This window comes from Ambystoma mexicanum, chromosome 10 (assembly GCF_040938575.1).
Source record: "Ambystoma mexicanum isolate Mex_15411 chromosome 10, UKY_AmexF1_1, whole genome shotgun sequence".
Classification (NCBI taxonomy): Eukaryota; Metazoa; Chordata; class Amphibia; order Caudata; family Ambystomatidae; genus Ambystoma; species Ambystoma mexicanum.
This window is the reverse complement of record NC_090932.1, coordinates 56,542,940-56,565,397: the sequence shown is the minus strand read 5'-3', so window position 1 is coordinate 56,565,397 and position 22,458 is coordinate 56,542,940. Positions and strand designations below refer to the sequence as shown.

Here is a 22,458-nt window from a genome sequence, read left to right as displayed (position 1 = left end):
CAACATCATTAAACTGAAAACATCAAATGTAGCAGAGGCAAATTCAAAGACTACATGGAACACCACTTACACACAAGAATCTGAAGATCGCTTCTACAGGGAGAGCTCATCCCTTTGACTGAAACATAAGAGGCCAGCATGAAGCAAAAGGGCATCTGTATGAATTGGATGCCTTTAATAATATTTTACTAAATATACTGAGGTTGCTCAGATGACGCAGAATATTCAAAGCATGTACATTTATAGAAGACTTCGTGCTTGAGGATGTAGCTTCCTAACTAAGCGGTAATGGCCCTAAGAAATTGACCTCAAAACTTAGTTTAGGATTTTTGCCACTTGGGGTTACACCAACCCAAATAAACCTGTGTAGTGAACAAAAATCAAAACCAGCTGCTCTACCATCAATACTAAGACACAGATCTGTATCCTGCTGGTCACCTTGAAGGAGGAAAAATAAACATATTTGTGGGTACATAATCATCACACAGCAAGAGCAAACTCTTTGGAATACTCTTGATCCCTCTGGAACACCAGCTTTGACCAAGTGATCTTCTGAAAGACACTTGAGATCCACCAACCATTTCCAATGTTTACCCCAACCCTTCTTCATCATTTGCTTTTTGATTCTCCAGAACCTATGTATAAATCATACAGAAGTTTATTGGGTAAAGTGGAATTAACATGGGCTGCAATTTATTCCCAGTCACAAGGGGTGCACATCACTAATAGATAATCAAATAATATTGTGGGGTTTGCAGTGCAACATGGTAGAGGGGTCCCCACTCTAATAGAGACTCTTTGCCTAGAGCAGGCCAGAAGGCATTGGTAGAGGATTGTGGAGAGGACTGGACTGCTGGTGACCACGATGTATCGAGGAGCGGGCTCAACAGAGGACCGAGTTAAATGCTGAAGTTTAAGGATTCACACAACAACAAATTTCACTGTAATTCAAGTATAGTTCATTCCTGATAAGTACTCACTCAGCTAATAAGAAATACTTAAAAAAAACATTTATCATGTTACATAAAAAATACAATTTTATAAATACAAATCATGAAATCTGGGAGGAGTGGGTTAGGTCCGAGGGGAAAAATCCACAATCATTTTGGTCCAAAAACTTTAGGAAAGGTTCTCTGGGCTGTTATTAAATCTAGAACTATTGAGCACCATATGGATCTGCAGCATTTTAATTTGTACCGTCTCAGGGGGAAAACAAGGTTGCTATCCCAAACTCTTCTTGGAAGCATACAATTTATATATATAGTCTTGCACGGCTCCATGATGCCTCCTGTATAATCTTCATTTTAATAGAAGAAGCAGCCAAACGCAGCAGCAACGCAGAAAAGACTGTCCTGTGGGAAAGTGGAAAAGATCAAATTAAGTGCTATCAGCCCCATATTTCAGATACAGTATTTTACACAAGGTCAGTTATTTGGAAGTGAAGCTGATAGAAGAGTCATAACTGCGTTGAAAGGCCTTTAGTAAAAGGACAAGTCACAAAGCATCTTCTTTTCAAAGTAAGTTACTCGTACATGTGGGACTAGCTTAGCCCTGAAAATGGTATTCACAAGGAAAACCCATGTAACCAACTACTGTACAACCATTTCTTCGAGTAAGACTGGATCCAGAAAAATAGAAGAATTACCTTAACAGTTTGTGCCTTAAACGTAGTCCTTGCTCTTCTACATCATAACTGGTAGAAGATGCATGCACTTGATGCCAAGCACGCCATGCAGACGCAGTGCTAAGCACTGATGCCCCGGCCCCAGCAGTGCACCATCAACTGTCAGCTCCCAATTTCTACATATATTTTCCTCACATAAAAGGTTGCATCACAGGGGGTGGCCAGAGGATGCTTTGAAGAAGGGAGCGCAAGCACCAGGATTGCTGCAATCACCAGCAATGTAATTTTGCCCTATGTGTTCATCCTGCTCTCCCTCCTTTGCAACAGGTTGGAAATCTGATTTTATGTCCCATGTTGATTCATATAGCACACTGCTACCACCCAAGGGAGGTCTCCAATTGCTCACGTGGCTCTGCAAGAGAGGAGGGCTGGGTGTGTTAGTGGGGATAGGGTGATAGGATAGTTTCAGAACCAGGAGGAACTGGCGTCTGTAAGCATTGTTTTGCAAGTGGGAGTTGGTTCGGGGGGGCCCTGTGTGTTGTAAACATAAGGGTAGGACTCAGTGCCTCAGATGTGTGCTAATGTTTGTGTTGGTGTGTGTGTCATGTGATGTCTGGGTGGAAAGTGGTGTGCACACTGGTTAGCTGTATCCATAAAGGGTCCAGAGTTGCAGATGGCTGTTGGGTGTATCAGTAACTATTTTGTTGGTGTGTATTTGTGTGGTGTTGATGGATTTATGGACTATGTGCTGGGGAATTCCCTCTAGGTTTGCTTCCAGAATCTCTGAGACGGTAGAGTGTGAACCTTCAAGTGATTCTTGGTGTGTTTATGTGTAGTGTGGCTAGCCCCTAGTCATGTACCGTGGCGTTGGTTATGTTGGAGGAGCAGGAAGGGGAAATGGGTTAATAAGTTGTCGGTTTTGGTGAAGTTTCTGGTGCGAGTCTTTGGTTGCCGCTTAATGGTATCTAACAACGTTCTTCGTTGTGGTTCGACGGCCCATCTCACCTCCTCTCTTGTCCAGGGGGATGACTTCCCTGCAGGGTTATGTTGGCCACTGGGTGGTTGTATGGTGGGTGGATGTTTTACTGGTTGCTCGTCCAGGTTTGTTGTGGGCATTGAGTGTTTACCTGATGTCCGGTCGGTTGCCGAAAGGGGGCACAGCTGGAGTTATAGAGATAGAGAGGGGGCTGCTCAGCCAGGTGGCTCTGGTTGTGGGTGGGCAGGTGAGGTGATGCGTGGGTTTTAATGGTTTACCTGTCTAAATTTCCTTGGAGCATTATTGCACGTGGGTATTATCCCCAAGTCCTTCCTTTGGTTGGGCGGCCTTCTCTACGTTGTCAAACAAAATGTTGAGTGAAGGATGGCAACATATGCCTTGAGCAGGCATCAAGCAAAGAGCTTGCTCAAAATTTCACGCCCAATGGAACATACTCCCTGGAAGAAGCATTTAAGTCCTAACACTAAAAAAAATACACAAAACAAAAATGTACGTGGGGTGTCCCACAAAACTGCCAAGCAGAGGTCTGCAACAGGTGCATGTCTTTAAAAGGCCACTTATGCCTTGACTTTAGTGGAACAAGTGTTAAGTCGACAAGGGATCTCAATGCTTCCAATTGCAAGTTGCTAAGGGATCTGACCGATTCTGATTCATAACATTGAAAAATGCAAGAGTTTTATCAACCAGACAACAATATCTGTAACTACTTTATAAAGCGAAGAAATCTGGCCTATGTGACAGAAAGATGCAAAGATTTTGTGAAAGGTTTTGCTCGTTCTAGGTAATATCAGAGGCACCTGGCAATGTCCAGATTGCGGCAAGTTTCTTCAGCTGCAAAAGCACAAGCTCTGGGTTGAAAAACACGAGAACAGCCTCATGATTTAGATGGAATTCCATTATAACATTTGGAATAAATAAATACACTGGTATGAAGATCAATATGTCTTTTGGAAAATTATGTAGGAATTCTCAGCAGATAAGGTCTGGGAATTCCAAGGCAACTGGCTGTGCTAAAGGCACAGTTTTTTCCCCTTGTTAAATAGTCTAAATCGAAAGGTGCTAAAAGCAAACTTTTTGTGTATAAGAGAAGCAAGAACTAGATTGAAGTCCTCTACATGAAGTTGAGAACTATTTGAAGGAAAAAAGATGTATGCCACAACATAAATGTCTTTACACCAGCACATTTATATTTTTTTATTCTAAGGGTTTTTGTTTAAATCAGATCATAAAAGGGAACGTGTTATATCTTGTAGCAGTTTTGAACATAGAGAAATAACAATATAAAACTTAACTCTTGAGATATATAAGAGAGTTTAGCATGAATACATAATCATTAATCATGACAATTATGATTTTATGGGGAGGGGGAATACGTATACATTTACAGATAAGGCAAAACATGACAGAAACAAGACATACACAGGAGGAGGGATGAGTATGAGGAGTGGAAGGGGAAAGAAGAGGACGAGTGCACAACAGGTATCCTATAAGTGTATATTAAACCATCAATCAACATGCAAGAAATTCAATACAAGTTTTCCATTTTAGTTCATGTTTACATAGTAGTGACATATTGAAGACATCATACCTTTCCAGCCTGTGAATATTAAATTATTGAATTCTACCACACTTAGTGATGAAGCTTATCTAAATTCTTCCAGTTGGATGAAATTGATCTAATAGCCAACATAATAAGTAAATTGAACAAAAAGTGTTCATGTCGGCTTGTAACCTCTTGAACAATGTTGAAATGTTTAAAATACCTTTGATGGTTTCCAAAATATGAAGCCGAAAGGACGCAATAAATCTACATTCAAGAACCATATGTTTAAAGGATCGTGCAGATTGATGACAACTCCAGAAATTGTCATTTTGTGTAAAGCCACATCTGAGAAGCAGTGAAGGAGTAATCAATACTCTGCGATGGAAAATGTATGTAGTTTGTAGTATGTTTGCAGAAGTAGTTACCTTGGATATATGATTTTATAATATGAAGAAGCAGATGTAGACTGTCTATAAGGGGATTGCAACCTCTCAGCGTTTGGAGCAATGGTTTTGTTAATAAGAGTCATCATTTTCAACAATTGCATCAATAATGGACAGGAACTGTTGCAGGAACGAAGGTGGAGCATTGAAACCATCAACATGTGTCATCAAATTAACTGGAGGCCCCCGAACAAACAGCTGATCAAGATATTTGCTGCCAAGAGAGAGCTGTGGCCTCCAGAAAATTGATTTTTTATTGATTCTGATCAAAGCATTAAACCAAATAATTGATGAGATGAAATGATGGGGGGAATAGGTACATTCTTAGGTAGCGGGCAGATATAATTATAGTTGTACATTTGATAAATTTAGTTTTGGCTTTAATATGAAAGCAATCGGCAGCCACTCAGGTATATCATCAGAGCATCCAGGGGTGAACCATAACGGAACTTGCTTTAACACAAGGGCCATATGATAATTCCTATAATCTGGAAATCCAACCCCTCCAACTGTCCATGGTCGATTAAGTTTACTGAGAGACAATCTATGTTTCTATTTCACCCAAAGAAATTTAGTCAAACAAGAGTCGACGGATTTGAAGAAAGATGAGGGAATAGGAAGCATGAATAGAAGATACAAAATAATTGGTGAAATCATCTTAATGGATTTTAGTCTACCCCACCATGACAGGAATAGAGGGGACCAGGAGTTTGTAAATTCTTCTATCTTAGAGAAAAGGGACACAGTGTTGATTTTAATGATGTCTTTAATAGAGGAACAAATATGTACACCAAGGTATTTGAAGCAATTTGGGCACCATTTCGTACCTGAAGGTCATATTTGGTGTTTGGTACAATGGACATTAAGAGGTGACATTTCCGACTTATCTGAGTTCAGTTTGTATCCAGAGACAACAGAGAATTGAGACATGATTTCTAAAATATGTGCTACATAAGCATCAGGATCTTTAAGTAGTAGTAAATTATCATCAGCATATGCTGCCACTTTTATTTGTATATCACCATATCATATACCTTTTATATTGATATTTTGTCTTATCTTCTCTAAGAAGGGATCTAGGGCTAGGATAAACAGGAGGGGTGACAAAGGGCAGCCTTTGCGTGGGCCTCTAAATAAAGGGAAAGTAGATGACGTAGGTCAACTAATGAAGATGAAGGTCCTTGGATTAGAATAAAGAACTTTAACCATTCTTAAAAAAGGGGATTCAAGTCCATGCCATTTGAGAGCTTCGAACATATAATTCTGTTCGACTTGGTCAAAAGCTTTCTCAGCTTTAAGGGCAACTGCAGCGTATGGACATTTTTAACCCTGAATGGAGTCCAAACAGTCCAGAACCAATCTTATATTAGAAGAGGATAATTTACTCTTGATTTAACCTATTTGATCTTTTTTACCTAGTTTCGGCAGTACCAATAGGAGTCTGTTAGCTAAGATTTTGGCAAAGATTTTACAATCCGTGTTAATGAGGAAGATGGGCCTATAGTTTTGGGGAAGTTCAGGATCTTTACCAGGTTTGGGAAATACTATGAGCATAGCATCTGAAAATGATCCCCGAGCCTCACCATCTTGGATACATTTGGAAAAAAGTTAATTAAGCTTGGGTATTAAAATATCCTTGAAGTGTAAATAAAAATCACTTGGATATCCACTGAGAACCGGAGCTTTCCCTTTCTTGAGGTCTTTGGCTTTGTGAATTTCACAAATAGATATAGGGGCATTAAGCGACTGAAGATTAGCTAAAGGATATGAAGAGTGAGGTATATCATAAAGGAACTTCTGAATGATGTCATTGTTAGGGGATGCTTGAGAAGTATACAATTTCTTGTAGAAATCAGAGAAGACTTTAACTATATCTTTATCTGAAAACGTTTGATTACCCAAGCAATCTTCAACGACTGCTATCGTGGATTTCCCTTTTTTAAGTTTCAGGTAAGAGGCCAGGGATTTATTTAGTCTATTAGAGAACTGGTACAGGAATATTGGGTTATAATATTATACTGAATTCTTAATTTGATGATAGAATTTAGGATTAGTTCAGAGTTGGTGTGCAAGTATTGAGATTTAAGGGTTTCAAGTTCTCTCAAAATGTTCTCCCATGCCTGTTTGAGTGCTTTCTTTTTATTGGCCACAAAGGAAATGTGTCCTCGAAGGACCACTTTGTAGCAGTCCCAGTTGTTAGAGACTAAGGTGTCTTGGTTTAGATTTTCTGAGAAATAGTAATCATGCTGTTGTGTTATAAAGGAAGCAAATGCTTCATCTTTGAGAAGAGCTGAGTTGAATCTCCATCTACTAGAGTTTCTAAACTTTTGCAGAGATGATAGTTGTATATGGACAAGTGCATGATCAGATAATGGTATGCAATCAATTTTGGCGCCCAGAGGCAGCTTGCGAGGGGTTTAGATATAAATATATAATATAATCTAGATAGAGTCTTATGAGGGCTACAGAAGAATGAAAACTCAGGGTCGGAAGGATGCATAATCCGCCAGGTGTCGATCAGGCCTAACTCTGAAATAAAATTGGTTAATTGCTTATAGGATTTGGTAAGTTTATAGCGGGCATTGGATTTCCTATCTAGGTGAGGATCAATAATCTCATTGCAGTCTCCACAGACAACTAGATTAGTATTAGAGAGAAAGACGTGGTTTTCAAGTTGCACCCAGAACAAGGTTTCTGGCGATGTAGGTCCATCGATATTAAGGACAGTAAATTCAGTGGAGTCAACTAAATGCTTTACCATTACCCATATCATCAGATTCATTTGCTAATACTTGACAATTAAATTTCTTATTAATTAGAGTTATGACGCCATTTTTCTTTCCACTAGCAGCACTCGAGAAGACTTGACCAACCCAATGACGCTTGAGTTTAGCCGCTTCTGCGCTAGAAAGATGAGATTCCTGAATACAGTCAATGGAGGGTTTGGGTCTGTTGAGGTGAGAAATATTTTTTTGTCTCTTGATAGGGTTATGCAACCCTTTAACATTCCATGTTGTTACATTGAATGTACAAAATTACAACACAGTAATAAACATGAAACAGAAATTAAGGATGCTTCTGGCTGTATATGAACGCTCTGGACTTATATTAAACCAAGAATTAAGCATGGTTTCTAAGATGGTAGTAGATTTCGTAAGAGCACTTGACAGGGACACATGAGGGAGGATACATAAAGGGAGTTGGGAGACCAACAAAATCAGCATGGATAATATGAAATCGGAGAAAAAAATTATCAAAAACAATTGTGGCTAACAGGAAGCAGCCACTCCAATCCAAGCGGAGTAGAAAAAAAGAAAGGTGGTGGGAGAGCCTCAGGAGACAGCCGCCCTCACACCCCGCTCTGAAATATAAAACGTTATGGCAAAGGTAAGTGGTAATTAAGGAAGCATAGGTAGAAGAAATCACATAGGTGGTTTAGATGTATCCATATCATCTCTTCTTTGATTTTCGGTGAATTGTCTTAGAGCAGTAGGGTCTTGAAAAGTATAAGTACGGTGATTAAGGGTTACTTTGACAATGGCCAGATGTATGATGCCATATCTCGCATTCTCTTCAGAGCAGGTCTAAGGGCAATTAGTGCTTTCTTTCTAGCCGCTGTAGCATTAGCAATGTCTTGGGTAATGAAGATCTTTCTACCACTCGACGCAAGTTGTCTTGTAGATTTAGCTTTTTCCAGGATCAGAAGCACATAGTCTAGTAGAGCAAAAATAATGGTTCTGGATGAATTGTTGACTATACTGGTAGAGGGCTGTATTGAGTTCATTGGACCAATCCGATGGGCTCTCTGGATGTTTAGTTGAACAGATGACGTGAGTGCTAGGAGCTTTGTTAGGAGAGTGTTGAGGAACAAGATGGTATTGTCTCCTTCAATGCCTTCACGCAATCCAACAATTCGTAGGTTGTTCCTTCTAATGCGAATCTCCACATTTTCGGTATGCCGCTGCTGATATTGGACAGTATTCTCCAGAACTGGAACTCTGCCCATGACATCTTCCTTATTACTAACTCTCTGCTCAACCTCAGTGATCCTTGCTTCAAAAGCAGACCACTTGTCATCAATTTGTTGCAATTTGATATTGGTTGCCTCCATAACGGGTTTCAGCAGAGCTTTGACCTCCATAAGAATGGCTTGCATGGTAGATTCAGGAGTGTCTTCTTTAGGTGTCGGTGATTCACTTTTCTGTCTCTTGTTTGATGGAGAGATGGGTATTTCTTTAACCTGATTTTTCTTTGAAGCCATGTTGTTAAAAGTAAGTTGACCAGCGCACCAACAACATATCGTACACTTGTTCCTCACTAGTCTTTTAATGCAATTTTTACTCAAGTAGATGTCCTTTTTACAAATGCCCAGAGACAATGGTATGTCAAGGCAAATGCGCGTAGGATGGCATCAGTTTTGAGCAGTTAGAACTACTCATTCAATACTCAATGTAACTTCTGTAAATAGGACAAGTTGCAGGAGAGGTAACTTGCCAAAGTCCAGCAATTGATTCATGAAAATATTTAACCACAATGCATGCTAACTGATGAAGGAAACTCTCATATCCGATGGGAGTCTAGCATTCAAGACTCCTCCAATAACAGTGCAGAGTTGTGGTAAAATGTGATCTTTAATTATCTGTCCATAGGGTCATGAAGGAATTTGCTTATTATCCTTATGAGTCCATTGTAATTCATCAACTGCGCAGTTAGAATAATAATCTGCTTTTTAAGGAAAGCAAGTAATTTAATTTATAAAAATGCCTTGGTTTCTGTACAGATATTAACAGAAGATAACGAGCAGAGACTGCGCCACATGTGTTAAAGAATGTTAAATAGGCATATAGAATTTAGTTTGAAGTGTTAAAGTTCATCATTTGCACTTCAAAAGGGTGTGTGTATCTTTAAATTCATGCAGATACGCAGAAACAGGCGACCCGGCCCATGGGGTGAAGAAAAGGAGCTTCAGGCTCTTTCAACGTGCCGTGCACAACACACGGTCCGCAACAACCGACTAGAACGTCGGCATCCTTGACACGGGACTTCACGGCTTGTGAGGCCCAGCCCACCTTCAACGCAGGTCTCCGGGCACCGCTACGGCTCAGGAAAAGGACATCCCACAGACCACCAGGGCGGTCTACAAAGTACCAGAGGCAAGATAAAGGGGACATTATATGCCAGTAAGAGAAATACAATAAAAGAATAAACGATCAGAGCTGGATCGTGCGATTTAAGCGGCCATCACACATGGCGCTTAGCCACGCCCCCTCACACCAGCTCATTTTTCAAGGAAGTCCATTCTTCTGGATGACTCTAGCAAGTTGAAATAGCTGAAACCTAGTGTCCACAGGATTCTACCAGGATACTTCTACTCGCAAGATAGCTAATCATCCAATGAGATTTTCAAATGATTGATTTACTTCTAGTGGGTCCAATGACAAACAGCTTAACCATTTGTTCTTCTACTGCTATCAAGTTGGTCCTTCCATCGTTGCGCACATTATGGTAATGTTTTCTTGCATGATACCCAAGTGCACAAAAGCTAGCTGTTCTGGTATTAGGCCCCCAACTTTAGCAAGAGATCATAGGTGAAGAATTCAGCCCACTGCTCAACTAAGAGATTCAGAATCCAAGGAAGCAACAGATACTCGACTTCTGCTAGAAGGATCAGCTCTGAAAACCAGATCTGGTGAGGCAAGAACAACGCTATCAAGCCTGAGATGTAAAGCCTCTTGAATTTCTCCAATGTTCGATACAAGAGTGGAAAAGGGTATAAATGATCAATCAAGGAGGAGAGCAATCTAATGAGGAGGTTTCCCTGTTCGGAGGTCTATGGGGAAAACGCCACTTCCGAAAGAGCGGATAAGTAACTGACCTGTTGAGCTCTCATTCGTGTGCAGCATGACAAAGCATTCTAACAAAGTAACATGTCAGAGGCTGGTCGATGGGGCGGGGGAGACCTTGGGGGCGTGGTGCTACCACCTGCTCCATGATGCAACCCCAGAGGAGGTACACAAAAGATCCTCCAAGCCCCCTAGTCCATCTCTGAAGTCCATTACTCCCTCTCTTGAGCATGACAACTACTGGTCGACCAAGATGGGGTTACCTGAGAAGGACAGGGCATTCCCTTAAGGGACATTGTCTAATAGGCTGTGGATCAGTGTTCAAATTACTAGGGTAAGAGAAAATCACTCCTTCATGTTACTTTGCATCCTGAACCTGGGATAATCCTCCTCAAGATGCCACTGGGTTTACTGAGCATGGTTCAGGAGAAAATAGTAACAAGCAATCTAACCCTTTGCAGGCCCAGCAGAACCCCCTGCTGATTAAGAAACCTGGTCCTTGTGAACATTCTGGCTAGTTCAGGGTCCTGGGATGAATCTGATGATGTCATCACTCCTCCTGGGGAAACCTCTCCCCACGTGGCCAAGGGATGGCAGCCGATACCTGATCCTGATCCTGACCCTGGGGGCAGCTATATGAGGGAGGATCACATGGGGGAAGGTGACCCTGCGAGGGACGATACCTCATTGGGTGAGACATGGTATCCCCCATTTCCCTTCTATGGATACCCTTTCCATTCCCCATGCCTTGATGGCATATTGTACTGATTCCCTTCAACCATCCATAAGACCTACTGGTAACACCTTCCAATACTCTATGCCGAAGGCATCAAAAACTGCCTACAGCTCCCATACATCTAACAAGACTGGGATGAGGAGGCTGAATGGAGTAATGCAGATCACAAGGGATGAGAAGCACCAGAAACGCTCCAGTGTTTGTGAGCGTGTGATAGGTTCCCAGGACATTTAAAAGCTTTACCCAGCATGGAGTGAACAAATGCTGCTTGGGGAAGTCAGGCCCTCTCGGGGTTGACTGAGGGACTGTGAGGATGTTAAGACGAACGTGAAGCCGGCAGGCTCGGGAGAAAAGCAAGAGAGAGAGGACTGCAGAGACTGGTTCGCCATGCAGTGAACACGAGAGGGGAAACAAACTTCCTAGTGGCCACGGGAATCTAGACGCAGCCTGTCAATGACTGGAGTACTTTGCCTTCACTTGGATATTGCACTTATTTTGGCGGGGTTTGGAATCACAGGAAATTCTGCTTCCACCACTTCCATTTAGGGGGTGCAAATCCTGGATAAAACGCCATGACCCACCCTTTGGTTTCTTTATCGGATAGATTGCTGTGTTACAGGTTGGTGTGGATGTCTGAATTATTCCTTGCTGTCATAAAGCGTGCAAAGTGGAGCATATCCCTTCATCTGCTTCTCTGGTCAATGGGTACTGATTGGCCCGGGGCAACAAGGCCCCTTGTTTAATTTTTACTGCCTCAATCCCTTTCAGTACTCCCACATCGCCGTGGTCACCTTGGTCCACAACCTATTCGGCACCCTTTTGAGATCTTCCTCTGTGTTGATTTTCCTTCTTCACTGTCATACTCATCGGTGAACAATTCTTGATCCGATATTCCTGGAATTGACAAGGTGGAATCAATGCACAGCACTGTTCGCCACTCCATTTTGTCATCGTCTGTTCCACATAGAATCACCATGTCTTTGAATGTTACTGTTTATTCCAGCCGTAACACCATTGTTCTCCCCTTTAAGTCATCCTTCGGGCACTGTGGTCGGGATAGGAATTCCAAAGCCAGTTGGAACACCTTCCCTGTAATCCCGGACCCATCCTAGCAGAACTTCGACCCTGTACAGGAACATGCTGTGGTAAAGTGGCTGTGCTTGCAAGGTACTGCCAAAAGGAGAGCTTCTACCCGGCCATAGTAAATTCCGGGAGTGGAGCACACCATCCCGTTTGTTTGCTTTCAGTTTGCTGAGCAGGTCTCTCCCCAAGATATTGATGGGTGTCTCTTTGGAGTACAGTAAAGCAGCTACGAGGTGGTGTTCCTATGGTTAATGGTAAATATTTTGTTATTGGAACCACGACCATCGGCCAAGAAGAAAAATGTACTTACCCCTGGTGATAATGTTCTTTCGACGAGATGTTCCTCCCACCCATTCCTCATCTTTAGATCGATATCCTTCCAGCTTCAGCTGCTTCAGAAGAAAGGTTTTTGGCAGAGGGCGCTGTGCATCGATGCAGTCGACTTGATGTTCCTTGAGGGCTTCCATCTCAGGGTTGAAGTCATTGTCGGTGTATATATATATATATATATATATATATATATATATATATATATATATATATATATATATATATATATATATCCACATACACACACACACACACACACACACACACACACACACACACACACACACACACACACAACGCGCGCACCGCCCATTGGCTTCAGATCTGTTTTTACGCCTTCCTCTTGCATAATGCCTGGAAATTCTACTGTGGGGTAGGTTGGGAGGGGCGATGAGGAATACCTGGGAGGAACAGGACACCCAGGTCATCCTCGAACTCTCAGGCTCCTACTCTAGCCATTGCTGCAATTTATTCCCTCATCCACTCCTGGATGAGTCAGAACTTCATGGCATTGAATGCCGATAAAACAGAGATCCTTCTGGCCGGATCTAGTCACATGTTAAAGAATCTCTCAAAAGAATATGCGTCATTTACGACTGCCAATGTCTCCATTCCTGTGGCCCAAAGCGTTAAGACCCTCAGCGTCACCATTGACTCCGAACTCTCCATGCGCCCACATGTGGCCAAAACTCGAGCTGCATGCGGTTGGATCAATAGGCAACTGTGCGCAATGCGTCCATTCCTATCCATCAGCAATATGTCCCTCCTTGCATCTGCCCTAGTAAATTCCAGGTTGGATTACTGCAACAGCCTCTTAGCAGGCACCTCTGCTGGCAACATCGCTGCTTTGCAGACCACTCAAAACGGCGCGTTCAGAGCTGTGCTGGGCTTACCCAGGCACTTGTCTATCTCCGAAGCCCATAGGAACCTGCACTGGCTCCCTATCAAGCACAGGGTCCGTTCAAGATTCTCACTCTCACTTTCAAATGCTTGAACAACTCTGCACCCATCTTCTTGACACAGTGCATCCAGCGCTATTTCCCTGCCCGTGCTCTCAGGTCGACTGAACAGATCAGGCTCAGTCAGCCCCACTTTGCCTCTGTTAAATTTGGAAAAACAAACTTCAATGTCACTGAACCAGCTCAATGGAACTCTCCCCCTCTTCAACTTAAGAGCTCCACCTCACTGGTTATCTTTAAAAAGAACCTTAAGACTCATCTCTTCAAAACACCCTAGTCATCATTCTAGTATGCCGCCAATCTCTGGTCTCTGATCTTCCGTGTCTCTTCTGATCGTTCTGGTCTTGTACTGTTTTTCGTGCCCTGTGAGGCCTGCGGGCGATTTGGCGCGTTATCAAGAATTAAAATAAATAAATAAATAAACATCCAGTCGAAAGAAAGTTACCAGGGGTAAGTAATTTTGAATGGATTGTGTCCTCCCACATAGTCCTCATCTTTAGGTAGGCTTCCAAAACAGTGTTAGGTTTTGGAAGAGGGAGTAAGAACTTTCAGATTTAAGATTCGTCATGGATTGAATATAGGACAGCTTTCCCAAATCCTCCTTCTTGGATAGACGATGAATTTAGAGAGTAATGCTTTGTAAATGTGTGAAAGTAGACAAAGTGGCTACCGGACAAGTGTCTTTTATAGGAACCCCTCTTTGGAGAGCAGATGTCGTCGACATGCCCCTTGTGGAATTAGCTCTCAGGCCTTCAGGGGGATCTTTTCCAACCACTTTGTAGCATTCTGTAATAGCAAGAATTATCCATCTGGACAAAGTTTGTTTTGTAACTGGAAGCCCCCGTTTGTGTCCAGTGTATCCGATGAAAAGCTGGTCATGTTGACGTATTTCTGTCATCCATGAGACATAAAAGCTCAAAGACCTTATGGGATTGAGATTATGTAATCTTTCCTCTTCCTTGCTAGGTTGAGACGGTGGATAAAATTTTGGTAGTGCAATTTTCTGGGATAAATGAAAATACAATTTATGACAAAAAAGAAGGTTTAACCCCAAGGACAACCTTGTCTTTATGCAAAATAGTAAATGGAGGTGAATGGCTTTAAATGTTGGACATGAATGGAGTGGCTCAAAAGGGAGCACAAATTAGATATTGCAAACCAAGATTGAGATCCCAAACCGGCACATGAAAAGGTGTAGAAGGAAATTGTATAATCAACGGCATCTTGAAATATGATACATCTTTAGATGTGTGCTTGAAGATTGAAAGTGCTGCCAAATACCCTTTTATTGTTCCAATCTGGAGCCCCAGATTTGCCAAGTGTAATAAAAAGGTCCACACCATACGTCTACTGCATTGAAAAGGATCCACCTTATTTTCCGTGCACTAGCTGCAGAATTTGTTCCAACGGCAGCAGTACATGGATTTCGCTGCTGGCCTTCTGGCCGAAAGCTAAATCTCCATTATGTCATCCGGGAGGTCCCAATCCTTATATCTTCAGAACCCATGCATGAAGGTTGAACGTCTTGGCCACTGGCTGGAGAACCAGACCCTCCTCTTGCAAGAAAGATCCTCTCTTTGTGGAAGAGTCATTGAAGGGCCTAGAAACACTTGTGTACAGATGTGTTATAAATGCCATATCATAGCATGGACACGTCAAGAAGGTCTGGGTATCATGTCCTCCTGGCCCAATCCAGAGCAATTAGGATCATGGTTTTCCTGAACTTTCTCAACCTCCTGATCACATGAGGAATGTCGGGAACTGGAAGAAACACATACAGGAGTGGAAACCCCCAGTCCACTATGAACGTACCCCCTAGAGCTCCTCTTGGGGGACATTCCCTGTAACAGAATACTTTGCACTGGGGTCACTAATAGATTCACTTGAAGGGTTCACCAAAGGGTGAAGATCTCTTGAAGGACTTCCTGAGCTAGCTCCCACTCATCGGAGACTGTGCTCTGCCTGCTCGTGGGATCCGCCACCATGTTCGACACTCGGCTAGGTGAACTGCTGATAGATTCCTTCTTGAATTGCCCAGAACTAGAGCTGCATTGCCTCCCTGCACAGTGATCTTGACTCTACGTCCCCTCTTTGGTTGAGGTAGTACATGGCCACTGTGTTGTCTGTCATTATCAGGACTTCTTTCCCCGTACAGAGGGCAGAAAGGCCTTCAGTGCAAGTCTGATCACCCTCAACTACAAATGGTAACACGAGTAGACTGAAACAAGCGGTCATTGAGCTTTCCGCAACTGTGAGGCATTTTGAGAACTGTATCTGGAATTATCCTACTCTAAATGTGGAGTTCTTATTGCTGCAACCTAAGCCTCTGATGAAAAGCTGTACACAGCTTGAAACACGTGTCAGGCTTCTCTTCGCACAAACAATAAAGGCTTTTCTTTGCACAAACAACTAATTATAATTTCTTGGCGCAGTGAGACTGGGAACATCTTTGTTTTTCTTGCCCAGAACTAGAGCTGCATTGCCTCCCTGCACAGTGATCTTGACCCTACGCCCCCTCTTTGGTTGAGGTAGTAAATGGCCACTGTGTTGTCTGTCATTATCAGGACTTCTTTCCCCGTACAGAGGGCAGAAAGGCCTTCAGTGCAAGTCTGATCACCCTCAACTACAAAATAATGATGTGTAGTTTGGTCTCTGATGTAGACCAACGACTGCTGTTTGTCAGATCGTTGGCATGAGGCGTCCGTAACTACTGTTATCTCCGTCCATGGTTGCCAAAAAGGTTCTCCCCTCAGAATATTGTTCTCGCAGGCCCACCACAAGAGATCCTGTGCAACCCTGCCTGGAACCTGATGTAGGTCTGACATCTTGCACGAGAACTGAGACCACTGTGTCCTGAGAGCCCATTGAAGGGATCTCATTCTCAGGGTAGCCTCTGGCACCAGGAAATGCAGGATGCCATGAGGCCAAGCAACCTCAAAAAATGGGAGGCCGGAAGATGATGGGCACTTTGGAATTTGGTGACCATCCACAGAATGTGTTGACCGCTTACCTTGGGTGGCAAGGCTTTATCCATGCATGCATCCAGGACCGTTCCAGTGAATTGGGAGTAATTGAGATGGTATCATATGGGACTTCTTGAAATTGAGGGAGAAGCCCAGTCTGTGGAGAGAGTGACAGGTTATGCTGAGATGTTCCATGGCCTGTTTGGGAGAAGTAGCCCTGATTAGCCAATTGTCCAGGTAGGGGGAAGACTTGAATCTGCCCTCTCCTGAGACTCGCTGCCACCACTGCCATAACTTGGTGAAAACCCTCAGACAGAGGTCAGCCGAATGACAAAACTCAAAACTGATAATGAGAACCGCCAACGGCGAACATCAGGTATTTTCTGTGCTTCTGATGAATAGGCACATGAAAATAAGCATCCTGAAGGTCCAATTACACCATCCAATCCTGAAGCTGGAGTGTATGAAGGATCTGAGAAGGGGTGACCATCTTGAACTTGTCCATCCTGAGGAATTTGTTCAAGCATCTCAAGTCCAAGATGGGTCTCAATCCTCCGTTCTTCTTAGGGATTAGGAAAAAGGGGGAGTACCACCCTTTCTTCCTCTCCGTCACATGTACTGGTTCTATAGCACCTTTCTCTAACAGGCTCAAAATCATCTGCAAAAGGAACGGATCCGGAACTTTGAACGAGTGGCTCCCCTGTGGATGGTCCTGAGGCAGTAAGCCTGGCCTACTGTTTCTAGCACCCACGCATCCGAAGTAATACCCCGCCATTCTTGCAGATGCCGTGAGAGTCTACCTCCCACTTGGGTCTTGGCAGCTAAGGCCTCCGAGATGGTTTTGAGGCAGCTGAAGGAGCAGCTGACAGGAAGGTAGCCGTTGCTTGGGCGCACTTTGCACCTCTCCCTCATCCACGAGGGGGGGAGTGTTCTCTGGCCCTTTGACCTGCGAGTCCATTCGCTCTTCCAACTGAGGAGTAAGAGTGAAAGGACCTAACCCTCCAAGATGGTCCACTGGGGTGAGATGCCTCTGGCTGTCTGATAGCGGCACCAAGGGATTTGGCTGTCGCCTTCGAGGTCTGCAGCTTCTCCAGGCTTTCTCAGGGCATGTTAAGGAACCTAGACTGCACATCCGGTGCAAAACCCGACTTCCTCAACTACGCAAAGCTGCGTATTACAGTGCTTGCCATCAGCGGATTCCAGCCCTGACTGAAGAGACTCACACATAGCTTCCTTCCCGTCTCTTACAATATTCAGGAAGCTGTTTCTTTGACATCGGGAATATGATCAGCCACCATTGCCACACAATCCCACAAGGTGAATGTAAACTTTGCAAAGGCGCAAGTGGCATATGCAGACTTGAGGGCCATGCTCCCAGCAGAAAATACCTTCCTAGCCCAAGCGTCGAAACGCTTTTCATCCCCGTCTGGTGGGATGGTTGGGTATGCAGCCTGTTTGGAAGTAGATGTTCATGCCTGAACTACCAGGATCTGTGGTGTTGGGTGCTTAGATAGGTAGCTCGGATCGATGCTTGCATCGCTACTTGAAGGTCTGTACTTTCTGGTTAGGTTCTTATGTACCGCTGGACTAGATTCAGGAGCCTCTCAAATTCCCATAAACCTTTTTTGGTGGGGCAACATGAAAAGGAAGTACGGGATCCTTCTGTGGACAATTTTTCGAGAATGTCCGTTAGGTCGTCTTGCTCGAATGGTGGTGCACGTCCGCCCCCTCCCAGGAAATCAATAAAGCTGATCTGCCGGGTCTGGCTTGACAAGTTCGGGTGATGTGTCAATCCCACTAGTTGTTTAAAGATTCTCATATAAATCCTTTCACCTAGACATTTCTGAAATAAGAGCATCTGGGACATTAGGGGTGCCAAATGGAGAGTGTCCTGGTTCGACTGCTCATGTTCCTCTTAAATAGAGGTTAGGGATTCCAAAAAATCCTTTCTTGGCAAAGGTTTATATGTTTTTTCAATTTCCTTTGTAATTACTACATGTTTTGAAGGTAAAGGCAACAATGGCGTCGATGGCCCTTGCACCGATGGAGTCGATGGTCTTGAAACTAATGGCGTTGATGACTTTGATGATGTATATGTTGATTTAGATGTTGACGGAGCCACGAAGGGCTTGACCCTTGACTCGATGGAGTCTTCGATGGGTTTTAGTCATGTGGAGACCTCAACGGTTCTCGAGGGATCTACGGCCTGTGTCCCAGGCTCGAGGGTGTGTAGGATTTGGCTTTAGCTCGTTCCCCGTCGGCTTTTGACAGCTTGACAGGAGCATTACTTTTTTCTTTTTTTTTCTAGTGGGTCGGGGGATCTCTCTCAAATATTTTTAGCATGCCTGAACTCCTCCCGCCTAGCTGGTGTGGAGGATTTGGTTGGACAGGTTATTTTTCTCACGGGAGAAGATTCAGAAGAAGAAGTACAAGGCAATCTACTTTTATTTTGGTTGGTTCATAAAATTGAACCTTTCAAAAACAAAGTAGAGATTTTACATCAATACTTATTACATCATTTACATTTTTAAAATACAAATTTATAAATTTGCTTATTACAATGCGAGGCAGTATCAAATTAAAACAGAAAGCAAGATCTAAAGACATACATTACTCTTCAGTAATACAATACATCAAATACAAAGACAGGATTTGTTCCATTTTTGTTTGGTTCTATCAAGCGTTTAACCACTCTCAAAGGTTTCCCTTATAACCTTTTTAGATTTCATCCCACTTGCTTTCAACTTTAAAAATTGAATTGAGATACTGAATAATTGCAATTCGTACTGTTAGTTTGTTATTTGTGAATAGCCACTGCCATGCTGTTCTCTGATCCATTGGAGTTAATGAAGCAGTGACTCTGTTTGCGTTTAGCTGCTAGATTTGGCCAAGATATTAGGCAATGCTGGAGGGTTTCTTTTTGTGACTTATCACTACACCATCAACAGTAATTTTGTTCTTGGGGAATTTGTCGCCTTCTGGCTAATATATCCCGGGTGTGCCATAAATTGAGCCTAAAGCGCAGATATTGCTTGAGTATATATGGGGATGGACATTTGTAAAGGTAGTCCGCTAATATCCCAACTTTTTTGTGCCCAAATAGACTGATGTCAAAATCCTTAAAGGTAGCACATTTGTCTAGTGTAATGATCCAATCATGTTGAGATAATTTAATTTTGGCTTGAGTGGGATTATGTATTAACGTTTCAATAGGTATAGCAGCATCTGCAAGGGTATTTAATGTGCTTTGGTACCATACAGTTGGAAAAGTGTCCTTTGCTGATAACAAGTAACGTGCCAATACTCCCAAAACATTTGCCGACAGCAGACGTAGCAAACATATTCTCAACATTGAGCAGATTTTCCATTGTACTTGTAAATATAACGATGGTAAACCTAGCTCAAAAACGAATTACAGAAAGAGGGGTACTATTTGGAAGTTGTAATATCGGTTTCCAAAACTTGGATTCAAGCATGTCCCAAAACTTGTGATTATTTGGTAAGCAGGCTTCTGAGCCATATGTAAGTACTGGAATTGCTTTTTGTTTATAAAACATGGCGATATGTTTGTATGAATATTTCGCAAATTTATATGTCAATACTTTAGCTTGCGATATCAAGGCTTGTAGTTTGCACTTTATGTTCAACTCATGTTCATGATCTTTCAATGTATTCGTTACAGTAACTCCTAAATACTTGTATGACAGTACGCTCTCAAGGTTACCTTTCCCAAACTCCACTGGTACAGATTCATCCTGGTGTTTATGTTATTCTTGCATACCAGAATTTGAGTTTTGGCTGTGTTTATTATCAAGTTGTTCTTAAGAACATACTTATTTAGAGTATTCAACAGATTCTGTAATCAAATTGGGGTTTTGGACAAGAGAACTATAGCGTCTGCGTATAGGAGATAACTTATTTGTTGGCAGCCTAATTTTGGAGCATCACTCATTGTCTGTAGAAATGCATTTCTTACATCAAGGATGAACATGTTAAATAACGTGGAGGCTAAAATGCACCCTTGCTTAAGACCCCTCTGTTTTGGAATGCTGGTTGATAGGGTTCCATCCAGAGTTAGCCTGACCAGCATGGTGGTGTTCGTATGCAAGAACATAATCAAGTTAATAGGGACGGAGGGCAGTTGTAATTACTGATATAATAATGCCCTATCAAATCAAATCAAACGTGACACTAAAGTCAACAAATGCGAAATATATATATAGATTGATTTCAAGCAGCATATTTAGATTTTATCATCGAAGGCGATCTATAGCGCTCTTTCCTCGTTTTCCTCGATGAGGACGAAGTATGGTGCGACCTGCTCCTGGAGCGTGAACGTTTCTTCGATTTTGTCCTTCGATGAGAGACGTCTCGAGACTAGTCAGACATTTGTTTCTTCCACGGAGTCATCGAGGGGGATTTAGTTGGGGGCCTAACCACCGCTAATTTCCCTTTAGTCTCTTTCAGAGGCTTACCAGTCATGGACTGACAGGTCCCACAGTCCGCCGTCCTATGCTCCACGCCAAGGCACCACAGAACTGTGTCTGTGGTGCCTTGGCGTGGAGCATAGGACGGCAATGACGATCCGCGAGGAACATCTTGGCGCCACAGTCGCTATTTAGAGATTTTTTGAACCCGGTCTTCGGGCTCATGGTGTTGGAGACGAAGTCATCGTACTCGAGTGCCGCAGTTCTGACAAGAACCAAAGAGCGCTGTATTTCTCAAAGCATTAGCTATCGCAGAAAAACTGAACTGAAGCCAACGGGTGCTGTGCATGCTATATATACACTGACTATGTTGACACGGAGCTGGAAGCCCTCGGGGGACATTGAATTGACCGCATTGACGCGCAGCATCCTCTGCCGAATTTGTTTTCCCCAAAGCAGCTGCAAGGATATTTATCTAAAGATGAGGACTATTTGGGAGGACACAATCCATTTGAAAAGCCCTGCATATCCATCACTTTGTTAGATAACAGGTACCCTCCCTCCTTGATGCAGGATTTGGTTGCTCATGTATCTATAGGAAACGAGAACTCTCTTGGTGCTATTTTCACTGCTACCTCTGGTTCCTCATCTGGGTCGTCAGTTACTGCTAGGACTGGAAACGGTCTGACTTTTTGTGGGCCCCCCTATTGCTGTGTGTTATTTGGCAGGAAGGGGAAAGGGTTCCTTCCTACCACGCTGTCCCCTGTGTAATGGGTGCACCACGTTTTACCCTAGCACCCCTGTGGTTCCCCCCTGCTACTGCGGGTGTCCCAACCATCGCTGAGACCATTAACCCTAAATTGGGTGTCCCCCCCTCCTTGGGTTTGCACTCCTCCCTGCTGTGCCGGCATCTGCGCTGATTGTAACTGCCCTGGAGGACACTGCATCTACTGCCACTGGTGCCCCTGCTGTTGCGCTACTTTGATTGACTGTGCCTGAGCCTGTTGCACAAATGGAGAGGTGTGTGCCAAGTGTCACATGTTCCGACATATGTAGCATGGTCCAAAAACCTCCTTGATACCTCCTCTTCCCCGTTGTGAAAACCCTGTTCAGATTGGAAAGTATCCCCAATGCATGTAATTCCTCTGTGGTGGTGTTCCCCATTGTGGTCCATACTGCGGCTGCATGTACCCTCCTTGTTGTGCTGTTTGTCCTAGAGGAAACCCTCCTTGTGGTGCCGGCACCACTGTGGCAGCGTCTCGCACTAATAGTGCCGATTTCATGGTGTATTTGGCCAGTTTCTTTTTTACTCATTTGTTTTCTGCCTTTGCAGCATTCTCGGCCACCTGCCTCTTGCTTTCTTACTTCCTCTTACAGTAATGTACTACTGTTGTTTGTATTTCAGGCCAGCCCTTAGCTTCTATACCCACTATCTTACTCAAGGAAGTCTGTATTTCTGTTGGCAGTCCTTTTACTATTATGTGATAGAACAATGTTATACATTCATCCC

General features: G+C 43.2%; 1 protein-coding gene across 1 annotated transcript in view; it reads right to left on the bottom strand.

Moving 5' to 3' along the window:
• Positions 1 to 640: 640 nt before the first annotated feature.
• Positions 641 to 22,458, bottom strand: part of DYNLT2B (dynein light chain Tctex-type 2B) — a 200,606-nt gene continuing 178,788 nt past the window's right edge. Inside the window, exon 5 of the mRNA XM_069617487.1 lies at positions 641 to 1,352. Within this exon, the coding sequence (XP_069473588.1) occupies positions 1,305 to 1,352 (48 nt within the window). The 3' untranslated portion in view covers positions 641 to 1,304. The remainder of the gene's footprint in view (positions 1,353 to 22,458) is intronic.